Genomic DNA, 25,472 nt, shown 5'->3' with positions numbered 1-25,472 from the left:
TAGTATATTTTAATTTGTACATATTAATACAAAATACACTGTGAAGTGAAAATGGTTTAGAAATGTTTGTGTGGACTAATCCTGGTTTAGACCTTGTGCTGCCCCTTTAAGGACTTGTGGTGAAGCGTTGCCCTCTAGTGGCCACTTGTTATGCTGTTTTGTTCTTGTAAAGGAAGTTGATCTGGCAGCCATGTTCTTTCTGCTGGAATGAGCGGAAGCTGCAGTTTGGGTTAAAAAAAAGTGCCGAAATACCTTCCACAGAGGTTAAGGAGGCATACGCATATACGTTTATGTTATTTTGACTTATTCTGTGCAAATGTGATTTCCTTTTGATCCATCAAGAAGATACCACAGCAACTGCCATGGCAACTCCTCAAGACCAGGAATTAAAAGAAACTATGGAGACCCAGTCAAGGTGGACCAGGACCAGCCACCAGCTCACCCATCACTGCTGCTAGAGCAGCAGTGATGGGTGAGCTGACTGATGGGCAGAGTGATGGGTAAGGTGCAATTGTCCTATGCACAAAAAGAAAAAAGCTGAAATTGATGCAGATCTGCTCATACTCAAGTCACAGAAAGAGGTTGCAGCAGCCATACCGAAGGCTTAGGCTTGGGAGCCATGTATCCAGGAGGACGTAGACCCACAATGGTCCCAACAAGGCACCATGCCACCCCTCAACCCAGAGCAGAGGACAGTCAACTACATAAAACAACAAACAGAAATAAATGACAAGAAGAAACTACCTGATACATCTGTTCCAATCAAAACCGATCCTCTACCACTGCCCACCAGAAAGAACAATAAAACAAAAAACTATAGTGAGCTCTGTGACCACTCAGTAAGCCAAGGCTTTCAGCCAATGCCACAAGTAGATACTAGTCCAATACAGCAGGAACCGCAATCCCTACACAGCAAAACATCTCAGTGGTCATCCAGGCCACTATTCCCAGTCCTGGTTTAGTCCTGCTTCAGACCTGGTTTAGACATGGTTTAAATGTGGTTTAGACCTGATTTAGACCTGGTCTACACCTAGTTTAGTCCTGTTTTTTTTCCTAGTTTAATTCTAGTGTAGTCCTGATTTGGACCTGATTTCATCCTTTACTTTATTCTATTTTAGACCTGGTTAAGTCCAGGTTTAGTTCTTCTTCAATCCTGATTTCAACCTGTCCTGGTTTAGTCCTGTCCAAACATGCAATTTCTGTTTAAGACCTAATACCATTTGCATTGTACTGGTTTAGACCTGGTTTAGTCTTGGTTTAGATGTGGTTTAGTCCTGGTTTAGACCTGCTTTAATCTTTCTTTTTTATATAAAAACAAAAAATAAAATCTGCTCCGGTTTTATAAGCCTGTGATTCTGTCTAAAATGATTGTTCATATCAGTGCCAACGTGCTAGCAAACGGCATTACATAAATGACATTCAAATCATTAGCCTGGTGCATTAACCATCAGAGTGTCATATAAACAACATTAATACAAATATCTGTCAGCTTTAATTAGGGAAGTGGGAAGTACAAATGTGTTCTTTAGTCCCACAATGTATCATGGTCTAGGTTTGCTTCTTCGCTCTGATTGGCTGTCATCCAGAATCTTTATCTTGGCTCTGACTTTTTAATATTTTAATGTACAAACTCACACTAAGAATCTGACAAATTAACATTTTCTGTAATTTCAGTTTTTTGGATTACAGCAAGAGAGAAAGGCCTAAATGTTGGTAAGACGGGTGATGTTTAGCCCTGGTTTAGTCCCTCTAGTCTTGTTTAATCCCAGTTCAGTTCATAGTCTAGTTCACGATTTAGTCCTGGTTTAGTTCTGGTTCAATCCCTGGTCTAGCTCTGGTTTAGTCCTGGTTTAGTTCTGGTGTAATCCTGGTTTAGTTCCTAGTGTAATTTATGATAAAAATGCCTGACATTTTTGTGCATAAAGATTTATTTTTTGCAAGAATAAGTGACATAAAGAGACACTGAGAAACACTTTGATGTAACAAGGCATTTGAAAACAGCTGTAATCGTGGAGATGAAAACTGTGGAACTTTTCATTAGAATTTCAAGACAAGATTCATAAAAGTGAGACAGAGTGGTCTAATATGTTTAAGGTCCTGTACCTGATTTTTCCCATGTATTTGAGCAAAACATGGTTTCCTCCAGAACAGATCTTTATGGAAGCAGCTCTTGGGGTCAAAATAAGTACACTTTGTACTGTCTGCATCTAATTATAAAGCATTCAGGAACTGTGCGGTAAGCATGCTAGTTGTTATTAGCTTTAACCTGGTGGCAAAACTCCACTCTGGTTTTTGAAAGTTATGAAAAGTGCTTATAAACTCATTATTGTGAATAATTTTGATGCACTGAAGATCGATGAGGACTAAGTTTGGACCACTTCAAACCATTTAAAATGAACTTGTTCTGTTTTTTCTTTTTGAAAAAAGAGGTACGGCACCTTGCATTTATTTAATTATTGTTATATACAGTCAATGGTTCCACAGCACAACATTGGACTTATCTCCATGGAGGCAAGAAAGTGACGCTGCCTAGCTATCAGTAGGAATGCATGTTTTTCAAGGTATTTTTAAGCAAGAAAAACACCTGCAATTAAATCACTGGCAGAATACAAGTTTAAATGTCATACTGAGTAACATCTCCATGGAGACAAGTAGGTGGCAGACCCTATACCAGAAAAATTACACAGTGCATCTTTAAAGACCAGTCTATTCCACTTTAAAGGTCCTATATCACACAAAAGTGACTCTTGTGAGCTTTAAGATATGTTATAATCCTTTTACCTCCTCAAAAACAGACCTAGAGTTGTGTTTTGTTTCATTCACACATGTTTGAGTAACCCGTTATTATTAGTCTGTCTACATCTTCAAAGCTCAAAATGTTCAGTTCCACCTTGTGATGTCATGAAGTGGTAGTTTTCAAGTTAACACCTCCTTTTACCTTTAGTTCAGTAACGTTTGGCAATTCCAGAGCTGAAATGATCCGAATGATTCTAGTAAAGGTGTATGGAGTTTAAAAACACAGTGGAGCACTTCCTGTATTACCACATGATGACATCACAAGCTGGAACTGTGTTTTCTGTTTGAGAGAAGAACTCAGCCTAAATATGCAGGGTTTGTATGTTAAACATGTGTGAATGAAACAAAACACAACTCCAGGTCTGTTTGTGATGAGGAAACATTAGAACAAAGATTCTAAAAACAGCATTATATGGGCCATGGACAGAATCATACCTCTAGTTTTTTTTTGTAATTTTGTGATTGTGTCAGTGCAGTTTATTTACCTTGTCATGCTTTACTTAATCCCACGATTCTACAAGAAGTTTGGACACTTATAGTTTGGACACTTAGATATTTTTGGGTCTTCACGTCAAAAAGGTGCAATTTATTTAATCTTGCACATTCATTCATTAAAATCATTCACTCAAACAGGCCGAGCATCTGGACCAGCAGCTCACAGTGACACCACAACCAAATGTAGAAATCAAAAATACTGAAAACTGCTAAAGTTTTAGAAATCTTTGAGAGGACTTCTGGTTCTGGTTTAGTCTTGGTTTAGGCCTGGTTTAGTCCTGGTTTAGGTCTGGTTTAGTCCTGGTAACCCTAACCCTGGAATTTAATCTAGTTCTGCTTAAAACCTAGTACCATTTACATTTCAGACCTGATTTTGTCTTGGCTTTGTTCTTTGGTTTAGTCCTGGTTTAGATCTGATATTAGTAGGTCCTGCTCAAGACCTAGGATGGTTTAGACCAGCTTTACTCCATATTAACTCCATTTTACTTTGTTGTTTAACCCCTATTTGATAATTTATTTAGATCTTTTTATGTCCTGATATAGACCTGGCTTAATCCTGGTTTAGTCCTGTTTAGACTAGGTTCAGGCATGGTTTTGTCCTGATTTAGTCCTGGTTTAAACCAGGGTTAGTCTTGGTTTAGACCAAGCTTAGACCTGGTTTAGGCCTGATTTAGTCCTGGTATAGTCCTGGTTTAGTCTTGGTTTAGACCAGGGTTAATCCTGGTTTAGTCCTGGTTTAGACCAGGTTTAGTTCTGGTTTAGGCCTGATTTAGTCCTGGTTTAGCCCTGGTTTAGCCCTGGATTAGTCCTGTTTTAAACTCCAAAAAATCACCTAAGACTTTTGCACAGCATTACACTGTATTAAGATTGAAGAAGTTGCTGAATTGCATTATCTCCATGGCAATGTTCCCAAAACCTTAGCACAGATTCTTCCTTGGTCCAATGATCTTGATGGAGGATTTTGGCACCATTTTGCTTTTCTGGGAACAGGATAAATTAAATAAAAGAAGACAATGAAGAATGAGACAAAAGTTATTGTAGAAAGAAAAAAAAGTCCAGAAAAGAGTTGTGAAATAAAACCTGAATTTTGGCCACTTGTGTCTTTTGCCTACATTTCCCAGAATGCAATAGTCAAAATATCAGATAGATTAACTGTCACTGTGTGTTTACATTGAGAATTTGATTAATCCAGTTTTGATTTGGCTTTTTCAAATATGTGCAAATAATGTTGATTTAGTCCTGGTTTAGAACTGGTTTAGTTCTGGTCTAATCCTGGTTTAGTTCTGGTCTAATCCTGGTTTAGTTCCAGGTTTACTCCTAGTTAAGTACCAATTAGTATGCGGTGTGGAAGTCTCAATGCAGCCACTGTCTCCGTTAAGTGCTTGAGCATATGGACCTGTTTTAGTTAAGACCTGGATTAGATATGGTTTGGACTTGTTTCAGCCCTGACATAGTCCTACTTCCTACGTTATGCTACTACTTAACTCCTGGTTTAGTCCAGGTTTAGTCCTGATAAAGGACCTCATCCTGGTTGAGTTCTGATGGTGGTTTAATCCTTGTTAAGGTAAGTTAGTTAAGTCTCGGGTTACTCCTGATTTCGTTTTATTGTACAGTTTAGTCCTGCTTTAGTTCTAGTTTAGTCCTGTTTTCTTCATAGTTTACCTTCACAGTTAAGCCTTGGGTTACTCCTGATTTTGTCTTAGTTTAATTGTACAGTTTAGTCCTAGCGCAGTCCTGGTTTCAATCTAGTTTTATCATTTAGTTTGGTTCTGGTTTAGTCCTGGTTTAGTCCCGGTTTAGTCTTGGTATAGAGTTGGTTTAGTTCTGGTTTAGACCTGGATTAGTCCTAGTCTATCCTATTTTAATCCTGATTTAATCCTGGTTTAATCCTGATTTTGTCCTAGATCATCCTATAGTTTAGCCATGTTTAGACCTGTTTTAGTCCTGGTTTAGTCCTGATTTAGTCCTCAATGTAAACCCAGTCTATCACTGGTTGAATTCTTTCTCTTTGTCTCTTATTTAAAACACCATCATGTAGTTTATTGTTACTTTTGCAGGCTGCATTTGGGACATATATCTACTACTTTAGTCCGGGGTTAGTCCTGGTTTAGTCCTCAATGTAAACACACTAATTTTGCAGGTTGAATCTTGCATTCTTTCCTTTGTCATATTTAAAGCACTGTTGTGATGTGATACCGACTGATTTAGACCTAGTTTAGTACTAAATTTACTAGATTAGTTCTAGTTTATTCTATTTTAGATCTGGTTTAGTCCTGATTTTGTCCTAGATCATCCTTTAGTTTAGCCCTGTTTAGACCTGGTTTTAGTCCTGATTTAGTCCTCAATGTAAACCCACTCTTGTCTTTCTCCTTCTCTCATTTAAAGCACCATTTGTTTAGTTTAGTGTTGCTACTGGAGGCTGCACTTGGGACAGCACACTCTCCTCCGGTCAGGCAGGGGGCAGAAGTCCATTTGTCGTACAATCTCTGCAAACAGCTCATCTACCATCGTTTTGCTTTTGGCTGAAGTTTCCATGAACGGACAGCCCCAGTCCTCGGCTAAGGCCCGCCCCTCCCCCACAGAGACCTCCCTCTCCTCCACCAAATCCACTTTGTTTCCGGCCAGAACCACTGGCACCTGCTGATACCTGCAACACACACAAGAAGGACAGAGATGTGATTTTACATGCTGTTTAAAGTCATTCTAGAGCCTCTTTTCCTCTAGTACGGTTGGGGCCTTGGAGCGGGTCTATGAAGTGGCTCCCTCCAGCCCAGTTGTGTTTCCATGCTCAAGGGTCCAGGGCTCTGGTCCTGGAAACACCACCAGAACATAACTCATGATTTCTTAATAAATACAATCAAAATCACATCTCAATTATACTAATTATAATAAGGACGATCTCAGTGATTCACAATATGTGTCATGATGCCTGCATTTTCTGTCTCCCTGTGTGCTCTCTCCCTCCCCTACCTGTCTGAATCCAGAGCTGGGCGGAGTTCCTACTCCTCCCGTGCGCACCTGGAGCGCATTAGCGCAATCATCACCACCTGCTGTCGAGTATATGAGTGCTCGGCAGAAGACACTCAGAGCCAGACTGTCCGCGTGTAAACATGAATGTTCCTGCTCAAGTTTGTATCTTGTTGCCTGCCTACTTGTGTCTTACTGGATTTTGCTGCTTCCCAGGTTCCTGCTCTCTCGCTCGTTCCTACTCCTGACCCTGGGCTCCAGCTCCGGTACAGTCCACCCCTTGTCTTCACCTCCTGTCCTGTCTTGGTCTCCGGCTTGTTTCCAGTCTCCTGCCCCTGGCTCCCGCTCTCTGGATTACTCCTGCTCCGGTCCTTGTTTTCCCCGTTCCTGCTCACCACTCCGCCCGCCGGGTTTGCCTCCCGTGTGTTTGAAATATTGACAAACTGTTAATAAACACTGTAAAATTGCCCTGCGTCTGCATTCCTTGGTCCGCTCCTGCACCTGCTGTTACGACAATATGATGTTTAGTAATTCCAAGTTTTTGGCACTGTGAGATGAGGCTAAAGCTAAATCTAGCGTGAAAATGAAACTATCTAATATCTTCTTTTCTTGTTTCTGTCTTTATTTATTTTTTATCAGGTACCATGTACAAATTCATTAATCTTACAAAAGATGATTTGTACCAGATTTAGCTACTGCTACTTTCCATGTGCAGTCCCTGAGCAGGTGAACACACATTAAATTACACATTTCATTATGATTACATTATAAGACTATCAGTTCATTAACATTAGCAGTAAAATGCAACAAAGGTCCCCAAAATACCCCATAAATGTGCGTATCTCTGTATTCTCTCTTGTCCAATTATCTTGTTTGGTCGTTAACCACGCCTGGAGTGGTCAGTTGATTTAAACAGGTTTTGGCGCTGTCTTCCTACTGGTGAAGGCAAGACTGTAACACCATCTGCAGTCGTGAGTGCAGTCCGAACTGTCAGGTACAAAAACAAACTAAACCTGAAAAAATGTGTGTTTCATTCTCAGTATATGGACAGGTCTTATGTGAAAGCTCAGAACCTCCACAATTCACTCACTGAGCTGCACAAGCTGCACTAGCATGAGTCCTAATTGTCTGCAGGTGCTGGGGTTTAGGAAGAGACCATTCAGGTCAGAGAGAGACATTTTAGCTTTAAATCAACTGGATTTGAAGATGTTTTTGCTTTTCTGGAAAGTTTAATGTCATACTTTGGAACATACCTATTTCCATGGAGAAAAGCAGAGTTAAAAATACCCCTGAAAAACATGCTTTCTTGCTAAGAGCAGGGTCGCTTCTGCACAGATGTGACTTGTAACTTGGCCTGGTGGCGCCAACTGTTTGGTTCCACAGAGATGATGTTTAATGCGATACAACGGAACACTGCAGGCAAAGCACAAACAGCTCTTTCTCTTTTCCCCCCTTGCTCTCACTCCCTTTCCTCCTCCTCCCTCCTGCTTTCTCCTCTCTTTTTCATCTCTTCTTTCTGCCACTTTTTTCTCATCCCTTCTGTTTTTCTCCCCCCTCTCTTTATTATACAACTTTTCTCTCCCCACCCTCCTCCTCCTCTCTCTTATGCCGCTCCCTCTCCCGTCCATCTCTCTCTCTCTGCCTCTTCTCCCTCTGTTCTTTATCATTCCATCCCCATCTCTATTCTACCTACACCCCTTCTCTCTCTCTTTATGTTCATCTCTCTATCTCTTCTTTCTGTCACATTTATCCCCTGTCTTCCCTTTTCCTCTGTTCCCGTTCCTCCTCTCTTCCTCCCTCTCATCCCCCCCTCCTTCTCCTCCCCATCCCTCTCTCCCTTCTTCTTTAGTCGATATAAGCGGAGCGAGCAGGCCACCGTAATGGAAGCAGTGTATTGAATAATTGAATGAAGCTAATGCAGTACTTTCACATGGCCTCGGCTGCTGCCCTCAGAAAACCTCCTGTTCACAGAGGAAGGGTTCTCAAATGGAGGTGCAAGGACCAGATCAGAATTAGTGAGTCACAGTTTAGCTTCTGTGAAACTTAAATATACTGGTTAAGTCCTGGTTAAAGCTGACCTATTATGTAAAAGTGACTTTTCAGATCTTTATCCATGTTCTAGTCGCTTCTTCTCATTGAGCCTCTGAAGTTGTATTTGGAGTGATTCATGTTGCCGACAGCATGTTGCCGATCTGCCCCTGTCTCCACCGGTACACGCCCACTGTGACGTACATGCCCACTGTGACTCACACGGCCACTGTGACACGTACTTCTTTCTCCAGTTTTATTTTCTCTACCGGTGATCCATGGGGGCACCAACAACATATCCAATTTGGCACCGCAGTTTTTTAACATGGAAGTCAGTGGACTTGTTTCTTTTAAGAAGTGGTTTTAGATGAACATTGTGAATTAAAATGTGTAAATTATAACATAATGATCCACACGTGTCATTATAGAGACACAATAACAATGGCTCTGGTCTTAGTTTATAGTCATGGGAGAAGCAGTACCAAAAAAATTCAATATTATAATAATTTTAAAAACCAGTGGATTTGCGATGTCAAAAATTATTCAAATATTTAAAGCAATGCTGTGTAGCTTTCTGGAGGAGGCACGTCAGCTCACGATTCCAAGAAAATCGTAAGTACTTCAGAACATTCTCCATGGAGACAGATACATTAACTGTCATAAAGGAATAATATTTCCATGGAAACAAGCATGTGGGGCCAATGAAGAGTGAAGTTTGTGGAGATGCAACCCAGCTCAGAGGAAGGACACGTTTTCCTTTTTCAATGCAATACAACAGAAGAATAAAACAGTCTTGATTTAGCCCTGATTCACTATCGGTTTAGTCCAGACCTACTAGCTCTGGTTAAGAATAGATATAGTCCCGGTTTAGTCCTGGTTTAGTCCTGGTTTAGACCTGGTGTAGTCCTGGTTTAGACCTGGTTTAGACCTGGTTTAGACCTGGTTTAGACCTGGTTTAGACCTGGTTTAGACCTGGTTTAGACCTGGTTTAGACCTGGCTTAGACTTGGTTTAGTCCTGGGTTAGTCCTGGTTTAGACCTGGTTTAGACCTGGTTTGGTCCTGGTTTGGTCCTGGTTTAGACCTGGTTTAGTCCTGGTTTAGTCCTGGTTTAAATCTGGCTTAGTCCTGTTTTACTTGTTTCTTTTAGTCCGATGTTATAATACAAGTACTGCGATGTTAAATTTCAGGTCAGATCAAAATGCTTGTGCACCAATACATTTCTATGACATTGTTACTAACGGGACATGCCATCTTGAACCACTTTCTGTAAATCTAACCTTTCCCAACTCAGCGTGAGATAAAGACACCTACTGAGAACAAGTCATAAACCACTACACAGACAAGCTAATGTTTACAACTAAATAATACAAGATGGCCGCTGCATTTTCCACTCTCCCTCGAGCTAAAACAACAATTATTATGACCACTCGCTGTGTAAAAATGCCCCAGTGGAGGATTTACAACAAGCTAGGCACCAGAAAACTGACTGTGCTTGGAAAGTATGGGAAAACACAGCAAGGTAGCAGGAATGAAATGTGCAGTGTTAATTAGCAAATGGAACAGCTAGCAAAGCATGTGTTAGCAATATGACTGGGATCCAAGCACCCTCCTCCTACCTACTACTTAAGTCCTGGTTTAGTTCTGGTTTAGTACCAGTTAAGTTCAGGTTTAGTCCTAGGTTTTTGCTTTGGTTTAGTCCTGATGGAGTCATAGTTTAGTCCTAGGTTTAGTCCTGGAAAAATATGTGAAAAATATGTTTAAAAAAATGTACGGTGTTCATTAACAAATGGAGCAGCAAGCAAAGCATGTGTTAGCAATATGATCTGAGGTCTAAGCTTTTAATCATGGGATGATAAGAGAGTGGATGTGTGGATGGCTGAGAAGGTAGATCGCTTGCCTCTGAACAAGAAGATTCCTGGTTCAGTTCCTGGACTATTTATCTACCTACATCTACCATGTTACATTTGATCATTTTCAAAATGCTGTATTGCTTCATCCTGTATTTGCCGCTATCACAATCAGCGCATTCTACATCTGTGAGCACAGGTGACGGTGGCCTGTGGGCGGAGCACTGGACAGAATCTTACAGCTGACCGTAGGGCCCGTGAGAGAACGCTAGATTACTCAAATATGCATAGATAACCTAAAATGAGGGAATAATATTATAACATGGAAGAAAGCTCCAAAATGTCAATTTGCAGAATGCCTTTGCAGAACAAGTCCCAAGTATTTGAGTCGGCTTTTCCTTAATCGTTCCGGTTAAAACCACTTTGTAGTTGGCTATCAGCAGTGATGGGAAGAATATTTTGAAAATGTATTCAGTTACAGAATACTGAATGCGTGTAGCATTAACATATACACTGCCTGGCCAAAAAAAGTTGCCATCAAAAAAACCTCTAATCTAATATTTGGTTGGACCACCTTTAGCTTTGATTATGGTACACATTCACTGTGGCATTGTTTCAATAAGCTTCTGCAATGTCACAAGATTTATTTCCATCCAGTGTTGCATTAATTTTTCACCAAGATCTTGCATTGATGATGGTAGAGTCTGACCGCTGCACAAAGCCTTCTCCAGCACATCCCAAATGTGTGAAAATGATGTCTCATGCTCCCTGAACCACTCTTTCACAATTTGAGCATGATGAATCCTGGCGTTGTCATGCCCGTGCCATCAGGGAAGAAAAAATCCATTGATGGAATAACCTGGTCATTCACTATATTCAGGTGTCAGCTGACCTCATTCTTTGAGCAGAGACTGTTGCTGAACCTAGACCTGACCAACTGCTGCAACCCCAACCTGCTTAGTTAAATCCAGGTGGAGACTTTTTTTTTGGCCAGGCAGTGTATTTAATAACAAATATTTTATTACTTGATAAACATGTATCCTCACAGTGAGTGGGGTTGCCTCTCCACTTCTGACAGCTAACGCTAAATTCCAGGGATCAGGAAGTGTGTGCATCCAACAAAGCCTCATGGGAAATGTAGTTTATTCTGCTGCCATTAGACACAGCATCAGAGCAGCGTGAAGGCCTTTGAACATGAGATTAGCATCAGTTAGCTTGAGTTAGCATCAGGCTGCGCCCACATGGTCAAAGATAGGGAAGGCTTTGTTTGGCCAGTTCAGAAAAAGCTGAGGGCTGAAATTCAGGACAGAATTCAGTTCAAAAAAATAAATATTGCCAATGACAATATTTTAGCAGACTTAATATGCATAATTACTCAAACATGTGCGAACAAAACAGGGCAGGGCAAATTGGCCAAAAGTAGAAAAAAGAACAATAGCATTAACAATATTTCTGAGGCTGCTCAACTGTGGCTTTTAAATGAACACATTCTTGTTGTGTGTTTACAACATTTTATTTATTTTTGTATTAAATTGCATGGTTATGGGGTGGTCTCAACACTTTGGCAACCCTGCCATAGGCCATACATATATACATATATACATACATACATACATATATATATATATATATATATATATATATTTCTGCAATATATATATATTTCTGCAATATATATATATTTCTGCAATATATATATATTTCTGCAATATATATATATTTCTGCAATATATATATATTTCTGCAATATATATATATTTCTGCAATATATATATATTTCTGCAATATATATATATTTCTGCATGGGCACTTCTTTCTATAATTCTGTTCAAAAGTTTTAATGTTCAAATGTTTTGCTCTAATCTCTTCTTTGCTCAAACTCCTGAGTACCATTATCTTTTGTGACGGTGTGCTTCGCTCTGCTCCCATCTGCTCCCTCAGCTAAGTCCCTCAAGGATACATTAACACACAAGTTTTAGGCCAGATATTCTGCAAAACTTACTCTTCTACAAACTACATAACTGAGCTTAAGTCAAAGCCTGGCGAGCTATCGGAAGTAAAATTCCCATTTATTTTTCCCACAGACTTTCCAAAAAATATTAAGATTTTAAAGGCATGACAGCAGCTAACCAGCTATGAGGCAATAAATGAAAAGTTACATAGTGGACCTTTAAGCATCTGTTCAGACAGCAACTACAATGCTATCAAATAAAAAAAATGTATTGGATAAAGTAATAGCCTACTATGTAACAATGCAATGCACCAATACCGATACTAGTATCAGATATCGGCACCGTACTTAAACATTTACTGCAGAAGTGCCCAAACTTTTTTTTTTTATCAAGGGCCACATCTCAAAACATATTTGAAGTGGAGGGCCACAGACCGGTGACCAGTGCAGTGCGGTGCTTTATACACCAGAATCAGAATCCTTTTATTGCCATCGTTTGTGAACACAGTTCACAAACTAGGAACTTATTTTGGTGATAAAGTGCAACATAAAACATAAAACACACTGAATAAATACAAATACAAATAAATAAATAAATAATACACAGCTTTGACAGAGCCGCTGTGTATTAATAAGGCTTGAAACACATTCATTTTAGGTCTGTATCACAATGAAATGTGATGTTTGAGGATATATCCATCCATCCATCCATCCATCCATTTTCTTCCGCTTATCCGGGGCCGGGTCGCGGGGGCAGCAGTCTAAGCAGGGACTCCCAGACTTCCCTCACCCCGGACACGTCCTCCAGCTCCTCCGGTGGGACCCCAAGGCGTTCCCAGGCCAGCCGAGAGACATAGTCCCTCCAGCGTGTCCTGGGTCTTCCCCGGGGCCTCCTCCCGGTGGGACATGCCCAGAACACCTCCCTAGGGAGGCGTCCAGGAGGCATCCTGAGCAGATGCCCGAGCCACCTCAGCTGGTTCCTCTCAACGTGTAGGAGCAGCGGCTCTACTCCGAGCTCCTCCCGTGTGACCGAGCTCCTCACCCTATCCCTAAGGGTGCGCCCGGCCACTCTGCGGAGGAAGCCCATTTCAGCCGCTTGTATCCGCGATCTTGTCCTTTCGGTCATTACCCAAAGCTCATGACCATAGGTGAGGGTAGGAACATAGATTGACCGGTAAATCGAGAGCTTCGCCTTCCGGCTCAGCTCCTTCTTTACCACAACGGACCGATACAGCGACCGCATCACTGCAGACGCTGCACCGATCCGCCTGTCAATCTCACGCTCCATCCTTCCCTCACTCGTGAACAAGACCCCGAGATACTTGAACTCCTCCACTTGGGGCAGGGACTCACCACCCACCCGGAGAGAGCAAACCACCTTTTTCCGGTCGAGAACCATGGCCTCGGATTTGGAGGAGCTGATTCTCATCCCAAACCGCCCCAGTGCCTGCTGCAGGTCCTGGCTCGAAGAAGCCATCAGGACAACATCATCCGCAAACAGCAGAGATGAAATCCTGTGGTTCCCAAACCAGGCCCCCTCCGGCCCCTGGCTGCGCCTAGAAATTCTGTCCATAAATATAATGAACAGAACCGGTGACAAAGGGCAGCCCTGGCGGAGTCCAACATGCACTGGGAACAGGTCTGACTTACTGCCGGCAATGCGAACACAGCTCCTGCTCCGGTCATACAGGGACCGGACAGCCCTTAGCAAAGAGCCCCGGACCCCATACTCCCAGAGCACCCCCCAAAGGACACCACGAGGGACACGGTCGAATGCCTTCTCCAGATCCACAAAACACATGTGGACTGGTTGGGCATGCTCCCATGAGCCCTCGAGGACCCGATGGAGAGTATAGAGCTGGTCCAGTGTTCCACGACCAGGACGAAAACCACACTGCTCCTCCTGAATCCGAGGTTCGACTATCGGTCGGATTCTCCTCTCCAGCACCCTGGAATAGACCTTACCGGGAAGGCTGAGGAGTGTGATTCCCCTGTAATTGGAACACACCCTCCGGTCCCCCTTCTTATACAGAGGGACCACCACCCTGGTCTGCCATTCCACAGGTACTGTCCCCAACCGCCACGCGATGTTGCAGAGACGTGTCAGCCAAGACAGTCCCACAACATCCAGAGACTTGAGGTACTCAGGGCGGATCTCGTCCACCCCCGGAGCCTTGCCACCGAGGAGCTTGCCAACCACCTCAGTGACTTCAGCCAGGGTGATGGACGAGTCCGCCTCTGGGTCCCCAGTTTCTGCTTCCTCCTCGGAAGACGTGACAGTGGGATTGAGGAGATCCTCAAAGTATTCCTTCCACCGCCCGACAACATCCCCAGTCGAGGTCAGCAGCTCTCCACCCGCACTGTAAACAGTGTTGGTGAAGCACTGCTTTCCCCTCCTGAGGCGTCGGACAGTTTGCCAGAATCTCTTTGAGGCCGTCCGATAGTCCTCCTCCATGGCCTCCCCGAACTCCTCCCAACCCCGAGTTTTTGCCTCTGTGACTGCCCGAGCCGCGGCACGCTTGGCCCGCCGGTACTCATCAGCTGCCTCAGGAGTCCCACGAGCCAACAAGGCTCGATAGGACTCCTTCTTCAGCTTGACGGCATCCCTTACTTCCGGTGTCCACCACCGGGTTCGGGGATTGCCGCCGCGACAAGCACCACAGACCTTACAACCACAGCTACGAGCAGCCGCATCGACAATAGAGGTGGAGAACATGGCCCACTCGGAGTCCATGTCTCCAACCTCCAACATGTTTGAGGATATAGTGGCAGAAATAGTTTAATTTGCTGTTTAAAGTACTGCTTATAATCAATTGGGCCGGTTCAGCAGGAGGCCTGAGGGCCAATAAAAACTGGTCTGAGGGCCGCATTTGGCCCCCGGGCCATAGTTTGGACACTCCTGAGATACTGGATCGGGGCTTGGTTTCGTGATATCTGTTAAGCTGATATTCTGATTGGACCTTTTAAAACCCCTTAGCATTCCAAGTCATTTTGGTGAAATTGCCTTTGTTCTGACCTCTCCAAATTAAAATGATCACCATTATTGAACCCTTAGTAGTATATGCACAAGTTTGGGGTCTCTGTAAAGGTAACACCCTATAGTTTTACCCACAGTTGTCAGAATCCCTGTATGGTTGTCTGCTGAGCATTTATACACTTTGGAATACGCATTAAAAAATTTTTTTTCTCATCCTCGCCTAAATTTCTTTGTGAAAATGAAGGTGTAGAAAGCTGCAGTAGGGAGCTGGGGACAAAAATACACTATATCTCAACTAATAAGATTGTTGACCACTTACATTTCAAATTTGAGGTCAATACCTATAAAAATTAGAGTTTTACACTCATTTTATCATCAGTAAGTCCAGGCCTCTCCAAACCTATCCGAATGAAGATATTTGGAGAACGTTTGGAAAAACTGCAATAACTTTTGAATGTTTCAACCCACAGACATCAGTGAGGCTCTACTGAAAACTCACACTGAGAGGAATCTGTATCTGCACACCCAGCTGCTCTATTACTGTACATTTATATATCATATCAAAACACAATATAAAATATATATTTGTATGTAAAATATAGTCAAAACAAGTGGTATGGGTCAAAATAAATATATATTTACAAACAACACACTGCAAACAGTGAACAAACACACACACACTTCAAAATGTAAACAAACACACAATTGTAATTGTCCTTAGTTCTGTCATTGTGTCCTTAGGCAAGACACTTCACTCAAGTGGTGTGCGCGTGATGATTGGTGGTGGTCAGGGGGGTGCAGATTGGCATTAGCTAATGCTAATGATTACACATAATACACATTTGACCCACAAGTAAGTCAATAGCAGAATAATCCACACTTAAGGATCAGGAACAACATCCAAACCATCAAAACATAAGGTCCTCTGCTCCTGAACCGCTCCGGGTCCAAGATGCCTCTAGTTTAACTTGTATAAACATCCACAGTGTCCTCGGTCACGTACTTCCTTTGTTTTGTCCGTTTCGTCATGTTTAAAACGCAAAACTGCTGCGTAAAATTACGCAATTACGCATGGATCTTTGTATCCAGTCTCCTCCTTTTACGCGCCCAGCATAGTCCGTCTGTTTACAGTAAACCACTGCATTTCACGCATTGGGGTGTTTCGCTGTTCATTGGCTTTAAGGGGAAAACATCACTAAACGTGTGTAATGTAACAGCTTGATTCTACAAGGGGGAGAGTGAGGCGTACTCTTTCAGTCATCTGTAGCACTGATTTACTGTTGGCGCTGTCAGAAGTTTATTATGCTTGAAATTGACAAAAGAAATGCAAAAAAGTGACGGAGCAGATTTCACTTTCCTGCAGCAGATTGGACATGGAGGATCTAACGTCTTTTGTGGACATAATTTCTTTACTGCATTATATTCTCTGGACCTGTACGGAACGAATGAGACCAACTTTGTGTGAATATGTTGATGTTTGACAGAACCAGAGCGCTCAAAGTTAAGTGAAGTCCAAATCCACATTTCTGACTTCTCTGTAAAAACGTCTTTCCTGTCAGCACTGTGGTGATTACAGGTGTAAATGGTTTACATCAGGGGTGTCAAACACATTTTCACCGAGGGCCACACCAGCAAAATGGCTGCTCTCAAAGGGCCAGATGTAAAATAAATCAACTCATTTTTTCACCTTGTTAATTAACTGTTTCTGTATTTATGACTTATTCAAGTTACAAATATTGCATATACATTTGCCTAGATGTAAAAATATGGCTGTGTAACCGTGTATCTCCTGATAAATTGAGATTTTAAGACCATCATTCCTTTTAACTTACCCTGTCCAAGGCCACATAAACTGATGTGGAGGGGCGCATTTGGCCTGCGGGCCTTGACTGTGACACATGTGGTTTACATATTCAGAAAGATGAATGCCGTAGCTTTCATTTGATGTGTAGATTGTTTGTGTGGGTGACACAGAAATACATGTAATATACATGCTTGTTGTAATATAGAGGCGACGGCCCGCGGGTGGGCCGTCAGAATGAAAGTTGTTAATTGGATGTACACACAGTCAAAAGTTTGGACACACCCTCACATTCAATATTTGTGTTTGTCTTTATTATTACTACATTTTATATGCATACAAACGACAACAAATATATGAAGCAAGATATGTGGAATTATGTAGTAAAGACCAAAAGATAAGTATCTCTACTAAACATCTGGAGGCCATATTGAGGATTTGAATATAAAATACAAAACCTTTTTTCTTTGCTACATAATTCCATATGTTTTGCTTCATATATTTGATGTCTTCTGTGTGTATCTAAATGTAGACAGTAGTAAACATGAAGAAAAAACTCTGAATAGGAGGGTGTGTCCAAACTTTGCCTGGTCATGTAATAAGACAATTCACAGGCTGACGTCAGAATGTCACAGAATGTTTGAGCTTTTCTTCACACACAGCCGTTCACTCTGATGGGAAGGACAAATAACAGTTACGTAACACTACATAACACTACTGCATCTCTGTGGAATAATCACTGTGTTTTAAGGAAATAAGTACCATTTCTTGTCCCTGCTCTGGTACTGGTTATTACTGGGTATTGGCAGATACTTAAAGTCAAAGTATCAATATCATATCGGAGCTGAAAGAGCTGGATCAGTGCATCCCTAAAGTGAATAACTATGACATGTAAGTGTGTTGTGATACTAATGAAATAAGATTCTGTAATTTGAACAGAAATCAGGGGAAGAGACAGTGAAGAGGACGACCTACTTTAAACAGACTCTACGAGAAACAGAGGCACAGAGCTTCACAACAACACAACTGCATTTATAAACCAGCAAGCACACAACACACACAAACACACGCAAACAAACACACAAAAAACACACACAAACACATGCAAAGAAACACACAAAAACACACACAAACACATGCAAAGAAACACACACAAACAAAGACACAAAACACATAAAAAACACACACAAGGACACACAAAACACACACACAAAGACACACAAACATATGCAAATACACACACAAAACACACACACATACACACAAACATGCAAACAAACACATGCAAAACATGCAAACACACACAAACACATAAAAACCACACACACACACACACACACAAAAAAACACATACAAACACACAAAAACACACAACCACACGCAAATACACAAAAGCACACAAACACACACGGAAACACACACAAGTAGACACAAACACACACAAGCATACACACAAACAGACAAATAACACATGCAAACACACATGCATGCAGACATAAGCAGACACACACACAAGCCTGCATGTGTTGACTTCCTGATGAAGTGAATCACTGTCTCCACTTGGAGCTGTGCGATTAATCAAACCTGAATCAAGATGGAGACTGAGTCCTGATAGTCAGAAATGCATAAGCATACACACACACGCACACACCGGCATAAATACACACACACACGCAGACATAAACATACACACACACACACAGACATAAACTCACACACATGCATACATAAGCATACACACACAGACATAAACACACACATACATAAGCATACACACACACGCAGACCTAAACACGCATACATAAGCATACACACACACAGACATAAACACACACATACATAAGCATACACACACACAGACATAAACACACACATACATAAGCATACACACACACGCAGACATAAACACGCATACATAAGCATACACATACACAGACATAAACACACACATACATAAGCATACACACACACGCAGACATAAACACGCATACATAAGCATACACACGCAGACATAAACACGCATACATAAGCATACACACACAGACATAAACACACACACACGCATACATAAGCATACACACACAGACATAAACACACACACAGACATAAACACACACACGCATACATAAGCATACACACACACAGACACACACAGACATAAACACACACACACGCAAACATAAATACACACACACACAGACATAAACACCCCCACACCCCAACATAAACACACAGACACACAGACATAAATACACACACACGCAAACATAAACACACACGCATACATAAGCATACACACACGCATACATAAGCATACACACACGCATACATAAGCATACACACACACAGACATAAACACACACAGACATAAACACACACACACGCAAACATAAACACACACACACAGACATAAACACACACACGCAAACATAAACACACACACACGCAGACATATGGATACACTGTGTCCTGATTTTCAGAGATGACACTGGGTGAGTTTAATGGACAAGTGTAAAGACAAAATCATTTCCACTGTACCTCAGATATGTGACATTTTTTATGTTAAATGAAACAAATTAAAGGTGTGTATTAGTGTTGTCATGATACAAAAATTTCAAACTTAATTTCGATGCTAAGGAATTGGCTCAATATTCATTTCAATACCACTATGATAATAAAAAGACTAAGACAAAGACAAAGACTGGTTGTCCTGTCTGAGTAATATTTTTTAGTATCGATACCTAGTCATGAGTATCTAGTTACGATAGTAGTATTCGTATCGATTAGTATCTGATTTTCATTGTGAGAAAAACACAGTGAACTACAACAAAGCGCCACATGGCGTGGAGGTTAAACGGAGGTAGATTGCCAAAATGGTGCCTTGAAATTAAGCAATTAAAGATTACTCTAACATTAATTACTCAAAATACAATTTTAGAGGCTCAATCAGAAGAAACAACCAGAAAATGGATAAAGTCCAGTTTACCGAACAGCTCTGATTTAAGAATAATTCAAGATTAACTACTTAATCAAGGGGTTAGGTTATTCATAGGGTATTCATATCATTAATTCATATCTTAATATCATCTATTTGTTCATTGTGAATTAAGTCTTTGTCCATGCTTTGTTAAAGCTAATTAAGGTGTTGATATTATAAAGTGCTACAACTACCACTATAACTACTACAACTTCATTAATGTAAAATGTATTTAGTTGTTTGACTAAATATGTGGCCTAGATGAATGCGTGTGTGTGCCTCTCGTTATCAGCAGAGCCGCAGCCCCAGACAGGCCTATTGAAATATTGATGCGGGTGAAGCCGTGTGAGCAGGTGGTAAGATTTCTTTAATATGCCGTGACTCATTTCAGCAAATTTCCCAGAAGCCCTTTCACCACGACATCACCACCCTTTCTTCTTCTACTGCCATAAAAGTGTCATCCGCACAGTGATGTCATCAACATGGAGGTCAATGGGTTCATTTCGAGAGACAAGTGTAACACACATCACCATTATAATTCATTCTCCAATCAAAAGCTTGTGTTGACGTGACATCAGCACACTGTAGACTCGCTCAAGTTTCACCTGAGCTGACACAGGGCAGGTTGCTGGATCAGATATCAGTTCCATAATATACATAATAATATATTCCATAATCCTGGTTAGATATTTAACTGGATGTAGTATTACTATTTACAGGTTCATTTTGACCCAAAATGTCTCATAATGCTTGGGCTTTTCTTCACACAAAGCTGTTCACTGTTACGTAACACTGGATACTGGATCTCTGTGTAATAAGTTCACTCTGTTTTAGGGAAATAAGTGCAATTTTACGTCCCCACAGTGGTATCAGTTCATATTTGACTTTAAGTAACCTCAGCAGTTACTTAAAGTCAAAAGTTTTGGTATTAGCATCAAACCTAGAAAAGTGTGATTGGTGCATCCCTACTGTCAAGATAAATAAACAAAAGTGGAATCAATTTTGCATGCTTTTTTAACAGTGCATGAACATGCATTGTGTTCCGCGTCCTGATTGGCTGAGGGACGTGCCGTGTCTCCTGTACAGTACAGAATGAGTTCAGCCAAATTTACATAAATGCTTGATCACAGTGTGACTCTGAAGTGCTGTATGTTTGTAAGTTTTCTCCCAAACAAAACCCACAATGTCGATGAAACGTCCTGCACCGACAAAGGTACCTGCGCCCACGCCTAAAAGGCCAAGGAAGATGCTAACCATTCCAGAAAAAGTTGGTCTTCTGGACATGCTGAGGGAAGGTAGAAGTTACATGGCTGTAGGACACCATTATGGCATAAATGAATCTTTGGTTTGTCACATAAAGAAGGAGGAAAATAACATAAGGATGACAGCAGCAATAAGTTGCAAAAACGGTTGTAACTGCCACAACAAGACCATCATGCGGATGGAGTCTGCTTTAGCTTTGTGGATCAGTGACTGCAGAAAAAAGAACATTACGAGACACTACAGCGGAGCGACGCCAGGACGAAGAGGCGCGGTCAGAGGAACTGTGAAATACACCTGAGTCACTATTAATCACCTCGTAGGTTGATCATTAAAATTTAATTTGCTACAGTATTTCTAAAAGCTGTCATTTTTATTTACAGTACAGTATAGCATTTGGTTTTGTTCTATAATACCGGTCTTATTTTGAAAAATCTATGAAGGCTTGAAGTTTGAGAGAGTTTAAACAAGATAGAAATGTGAGAAAATGTTAATGCCTGTGTGAGAAAAGTGTATCAGCCTTAAAACATATAGCATAATTGTAAAAAATAAAACTTTCTACTTGCGAGTAATTTCTGGAACACAACCCCCGCAATAAACGAGGGACCACTGTATTCAAAACTGTACAGAACTGTACTGAAGTGATTGTTAAATGGTAAATAGTCTTTATATGAAGGAACCACACACACATTCGCACACACATTCATACACCAGTGTGCACACAAACAGGCTCAGATGACAAACTGAGCTACTGTCGCTCATTTATCGATTGAAATCACTTTAGCTGTAAAATTAATATGAGTTTGGAGCCAATTCCAAACTAATACTGAGAAGGTTCAACATTTGTGGAGCAGAAGTTTAGAGACTCCCACAGACTTATACAGGCCCCACCCTCCATCAGAGATTATGACATCATCAAATTACAGAATGTGAACGAAGCCCATTGTCAGGTCCTATAGGTCTCACTACTGTCCCCTGTAGTGTAAATACAGCCACAATTCAATGTATTTCACACAACTTGCAGACTGAAATGTCAAGCTCAGTGTGAGACGTCAGGCTGTGTAACGGTCACATTCTACAGGAGGCAGGTCATCACGTGACCACAACGACACCTGCACCATGAACTACCATGGAAACAAAATCATAATTAGTTTAGTCTTAATTAAGACCTGATTTAGTCTTGGTTTAGTCTTAGTTAAGGCGACACCTGCATGATGAACCTCAAAGGAAACAAAATTACAATTAGCAAATCATAAAGTCTGCTGTTTCAAAATGTCCTGTGTTATTGTGCATAAAAATGTCTAACCCTGTAGTTCAAATCTGTACAAAAATTTCCTGAAATGTCCCTCTGTGTCAGGTGTCCTTCCTGTGTGTCAGATGCCCTTCCTTTGTGTCAGATGCCCTCCCTATGTCTTATTGTGCATAAAAACATATTCTAAAATGTGATTGTTGTATTAGTTTGTCAGTTCAGATTTCAGTATTTTTTTGGATGTGATTAAAATGTGACTTTGAACGGAATCTTATTAAAACATAAATCATAAATCTAATCAGAAAAAAATCACAATTCGATATTATCCCCAAATGGTTCAGCCCTAACACATGTTGTAAAATACATGGAGGCTATTTGTCCACTGTTATATTAAAGAACCACCATGTAACTTTTCTGGTATTGGTCCAGAGCTCTATGTCTCCAGCGAGATGTTATTACTTTAATAGTATTTTAACAGTATGCCATTAAACATATCTGGAAAAATATGCATTCTTACTGTGAGTGGGGTTGCCTCTCCACAGACTTGACCTGCCTGCTACAATTTTTTGCTTGGTCTTGCATGTTCCACAGTATGGCATTAAACTTGTATAGCATTTATTCAGTTCTAGGTGTTTTATTGCAAAGTTGAACTATGTGAATTATTACTGTGAATTTGTAGTTTTTACTGTGAACGGGCTCGCCTCTCCACAGATTTGACCCCTGGTGATGTAACCAGCATACCTCCATCAAGATAGATAGATAGCACTGTGGGTGTTTGCTCAAAGACACAACAATAACAGGTAATTGATTCAAGAGGGAGAGAGAGAGAGAGGGCGAGAGGGAGAGGGGGGAGAGAAAGAGGGAGAGAGAGAGGAACAGACAGGAAGAGGTAGAAAGAGAGAGAAAGGGAGAGAGAGGGGGGAGAGAAAGAGAGGGAGAGAGAGAAACGGGGGGAGAGGGAGAGAGAAAGAGAGAGGGAGAAAGGGTGAGAAAAAGAGAGAGGGAGGGTGAGGGGGGGGCGGAGAGAGAGGGTGATGGAGAGTGAGAGAGAGTGAGAGAGTGAGAGGGAGAGAGTTGAGTGAGTTCATACAAACAGGTGAAAAACACATGGTCTTTATATAAAACACACAATGGAAGCCCTTCTCATGCAACACAAACTATAAACATGTACATTGCACTCTAACCCACAACCTTAGCACTCACAGTCACACAGGGAGAACATGCATACTCTACTGAGAAATCAGGAGTCTAACCCACAACCTCTTTGTAAAAGGTAGGGAAAACTTAGCATTCTACCAATGACACAGCGCTGTCAAACTTTATACAAGACATAAAGTCTATTGTTCAAAGTTTATTTGATTGGCCAAAGTCTCAAAATTATGGTCCTAGTTACACCTCGTTTAGAACTGTTTTAGTCCTGGTTTAGTCCTGGTTTAGAACTGGTTTAGTCCTGGTTTAGTCTTAGTTAAGACCTGGTTTAGTCCTGGTTTAGTCCTATTTAAGACATGGTTTAATCCTTGTTTACTCCTGGTTTAGACTTGGTTTAGTCCTGGTTTAGTCCTGGTTTAAAACTGGTTTATTCCTGGTTTAGTTCTGGTTTAGACCTGGTTTAGTCCTGGTTTAGTCTTGGTTTAGTCCTGGTTTAGTCCTGGTTTAAACCGGAGTTAGTCCTGGTTTAGACCTAGTTTAATTCTGGTTTAGTCTTGGTTTAGTCCTTGTTTAGACCTGGTTTAGTCCTGGTTTAGTCTTAGTTAAGACTTGGTTTAATCCTTGTTAAGACCTGGTTTAGTCCTGGTTTAGACCTAGTTTAATCCTGGTTTAGCCTTGGTTTAGACCTGATTTAGTCCTGGTTTAGTCCTTGTTTAGACCTGGTTTAGTCCTGGTTTAGTCTTAGTTAAGACTTGGTTTAATCCTCGTTAAGACCTGGTTTAGTCCTGGTTTAGACCTAGTTTAATCCTGGTTTAGCCTTGGTTTAGACCTGATTTAGTCCTGGTTTAGTCCTAGTTAAGACTTGGTTTAGTCCCGGTTTAATCCTGGTTTAGTCCAGGTTTAGTCTAATCTAGCATAAAAGTTACATAGTGGACCTTTAAAAGAATTGGGTGACACAAATGTTGAAATGCAGTACTGTGAAACTGTCAAAACAGTAACATCTCCACAGAACCGAGCAATGGAGCGTCCAGAAAAGCGTTGACATGTTTTTTTTACCTCTTCACTCGTATGATTTGGTCTCGCATTGGTTTGATGTCTTGGAAACTTTGCTGGTTCACGAGGCTGTAGACCAGGATGAAGCCCTGCCCGTTTCGGATGTACAAATCCCGCATGGACGCGAACTGTTCCGTGCCGGCCGTGTCCAGGATCTCCAGGACCGAAGGCGAGGAGTCCACTTCGATCTCCTTACGGTAAAAATCCTCTATGGTCGGGTCGTACTTCTCAATAAAAGTCCCGGTCACAAATTGAACCGTGAGCGCCGACTTGCCGACTCCACCGCTTCCCAATACCACGACTTTGTATTCCCGCATCTCCAATTCCAAAAATCAGTGTTTACGCATGATTTAGGCATGGGAAAACCGCTTACAAAACATGTTTACGACACAATTCCCACGCTATCTGGGAGGCAGACCATCCATAATGCACAAAAATGGGCTATTCATAGACACAGCGGTGCCGCACATCGCATTACGCACGAGCTAACCACCGTCAGATGAGCTAAACACGCGGCTGCGCATTGTCTCCTCCAAGTATCAGCCATTTATGTGAAAGCTACAAGTTTATACGAAACAGCAAAGATGATCCGAGGGTTTCAAAGTGGTAAAAAGACGCGAGGGACTGGCTACAGGACTCCACGCCTCTCCTCCTTCTCCTCCTCCTCTCGCACCTCTCCTCCTCTGGTGTGTCTCCTCCTCTGGTGTCTCTCCTCTGGTGTCTCTCCTCCTCCTCTCGCGTCTCGGCTCCAGAAGCTCAGGTTGCCTCCTCCTCTGTGCCTCTCCTCCTCTCGCGTCTCTCCTTCTCTCGTCTCCTCCTCTCGCGTCTCTCCTCCTCCTCTGGTGTCTCTCCTCCTCCTCTCGCGTCTCTCCTCCTCTCGCCTCCTCCTCCTCTGATGTCTCTCCTCCTCCTCTTGCGTCT

The 25,472-nt window shown here is 41.6% G+C and overlaps 1 protein-coding gene across 1 annotated transcript; it reads right to left on the bottom strand.

Moving 5' to 3' along the window:
- Positions 1 to 2,659: 2,659 nt before the first annotated feature.
- Positions 2,660 to 25,084, bottom strand: LOC117381356 (ras-related protein Rap-2a-like). The gene is made up of 2 exons (XM_033978310.2): positions 24,555 to 25,084; positions 2,660 to 5,938 (listed from the first exon to the last, which is right to left on the bottom strand). The coding sequence occupies exons 1-2, from the start codon at positions 24,866 to 24,868 to the stop codon at positions 5,701 to 5,703; spliced, it is 552 nt and encodes a 183-aa protein (XP_033834201.1). The 5' UTR covers positions 24,869 to 25,084; the 3' UTR covers positions 2,660 to 5,700.
- Between the last annotated feature and the right edge of the window lie 388 nt (positions 25,085 to 25,472).

Source organism: Periophthalmus magnuspinnatus, chromosome 2 (genome assembly GCF_009829125.3).
Source record: "Periophthalmus magnuspinnatus isolate fPerMag1 chromosome 2, fPerMag1.2.pri, whole genome shotgun sequence".
In the NCBI taxonomy this organism is placed as follows: domain Eukaryota; kingdom Metazoa; phylum Chordata; class Actinopteri; order Gobiiformes; family Gobiidae; genus Periophthalmus; species Periophthalmus magnuspinnatus.
This window is presented reverse-complemented; position numbering and strand designations above follow the sequence as displayed.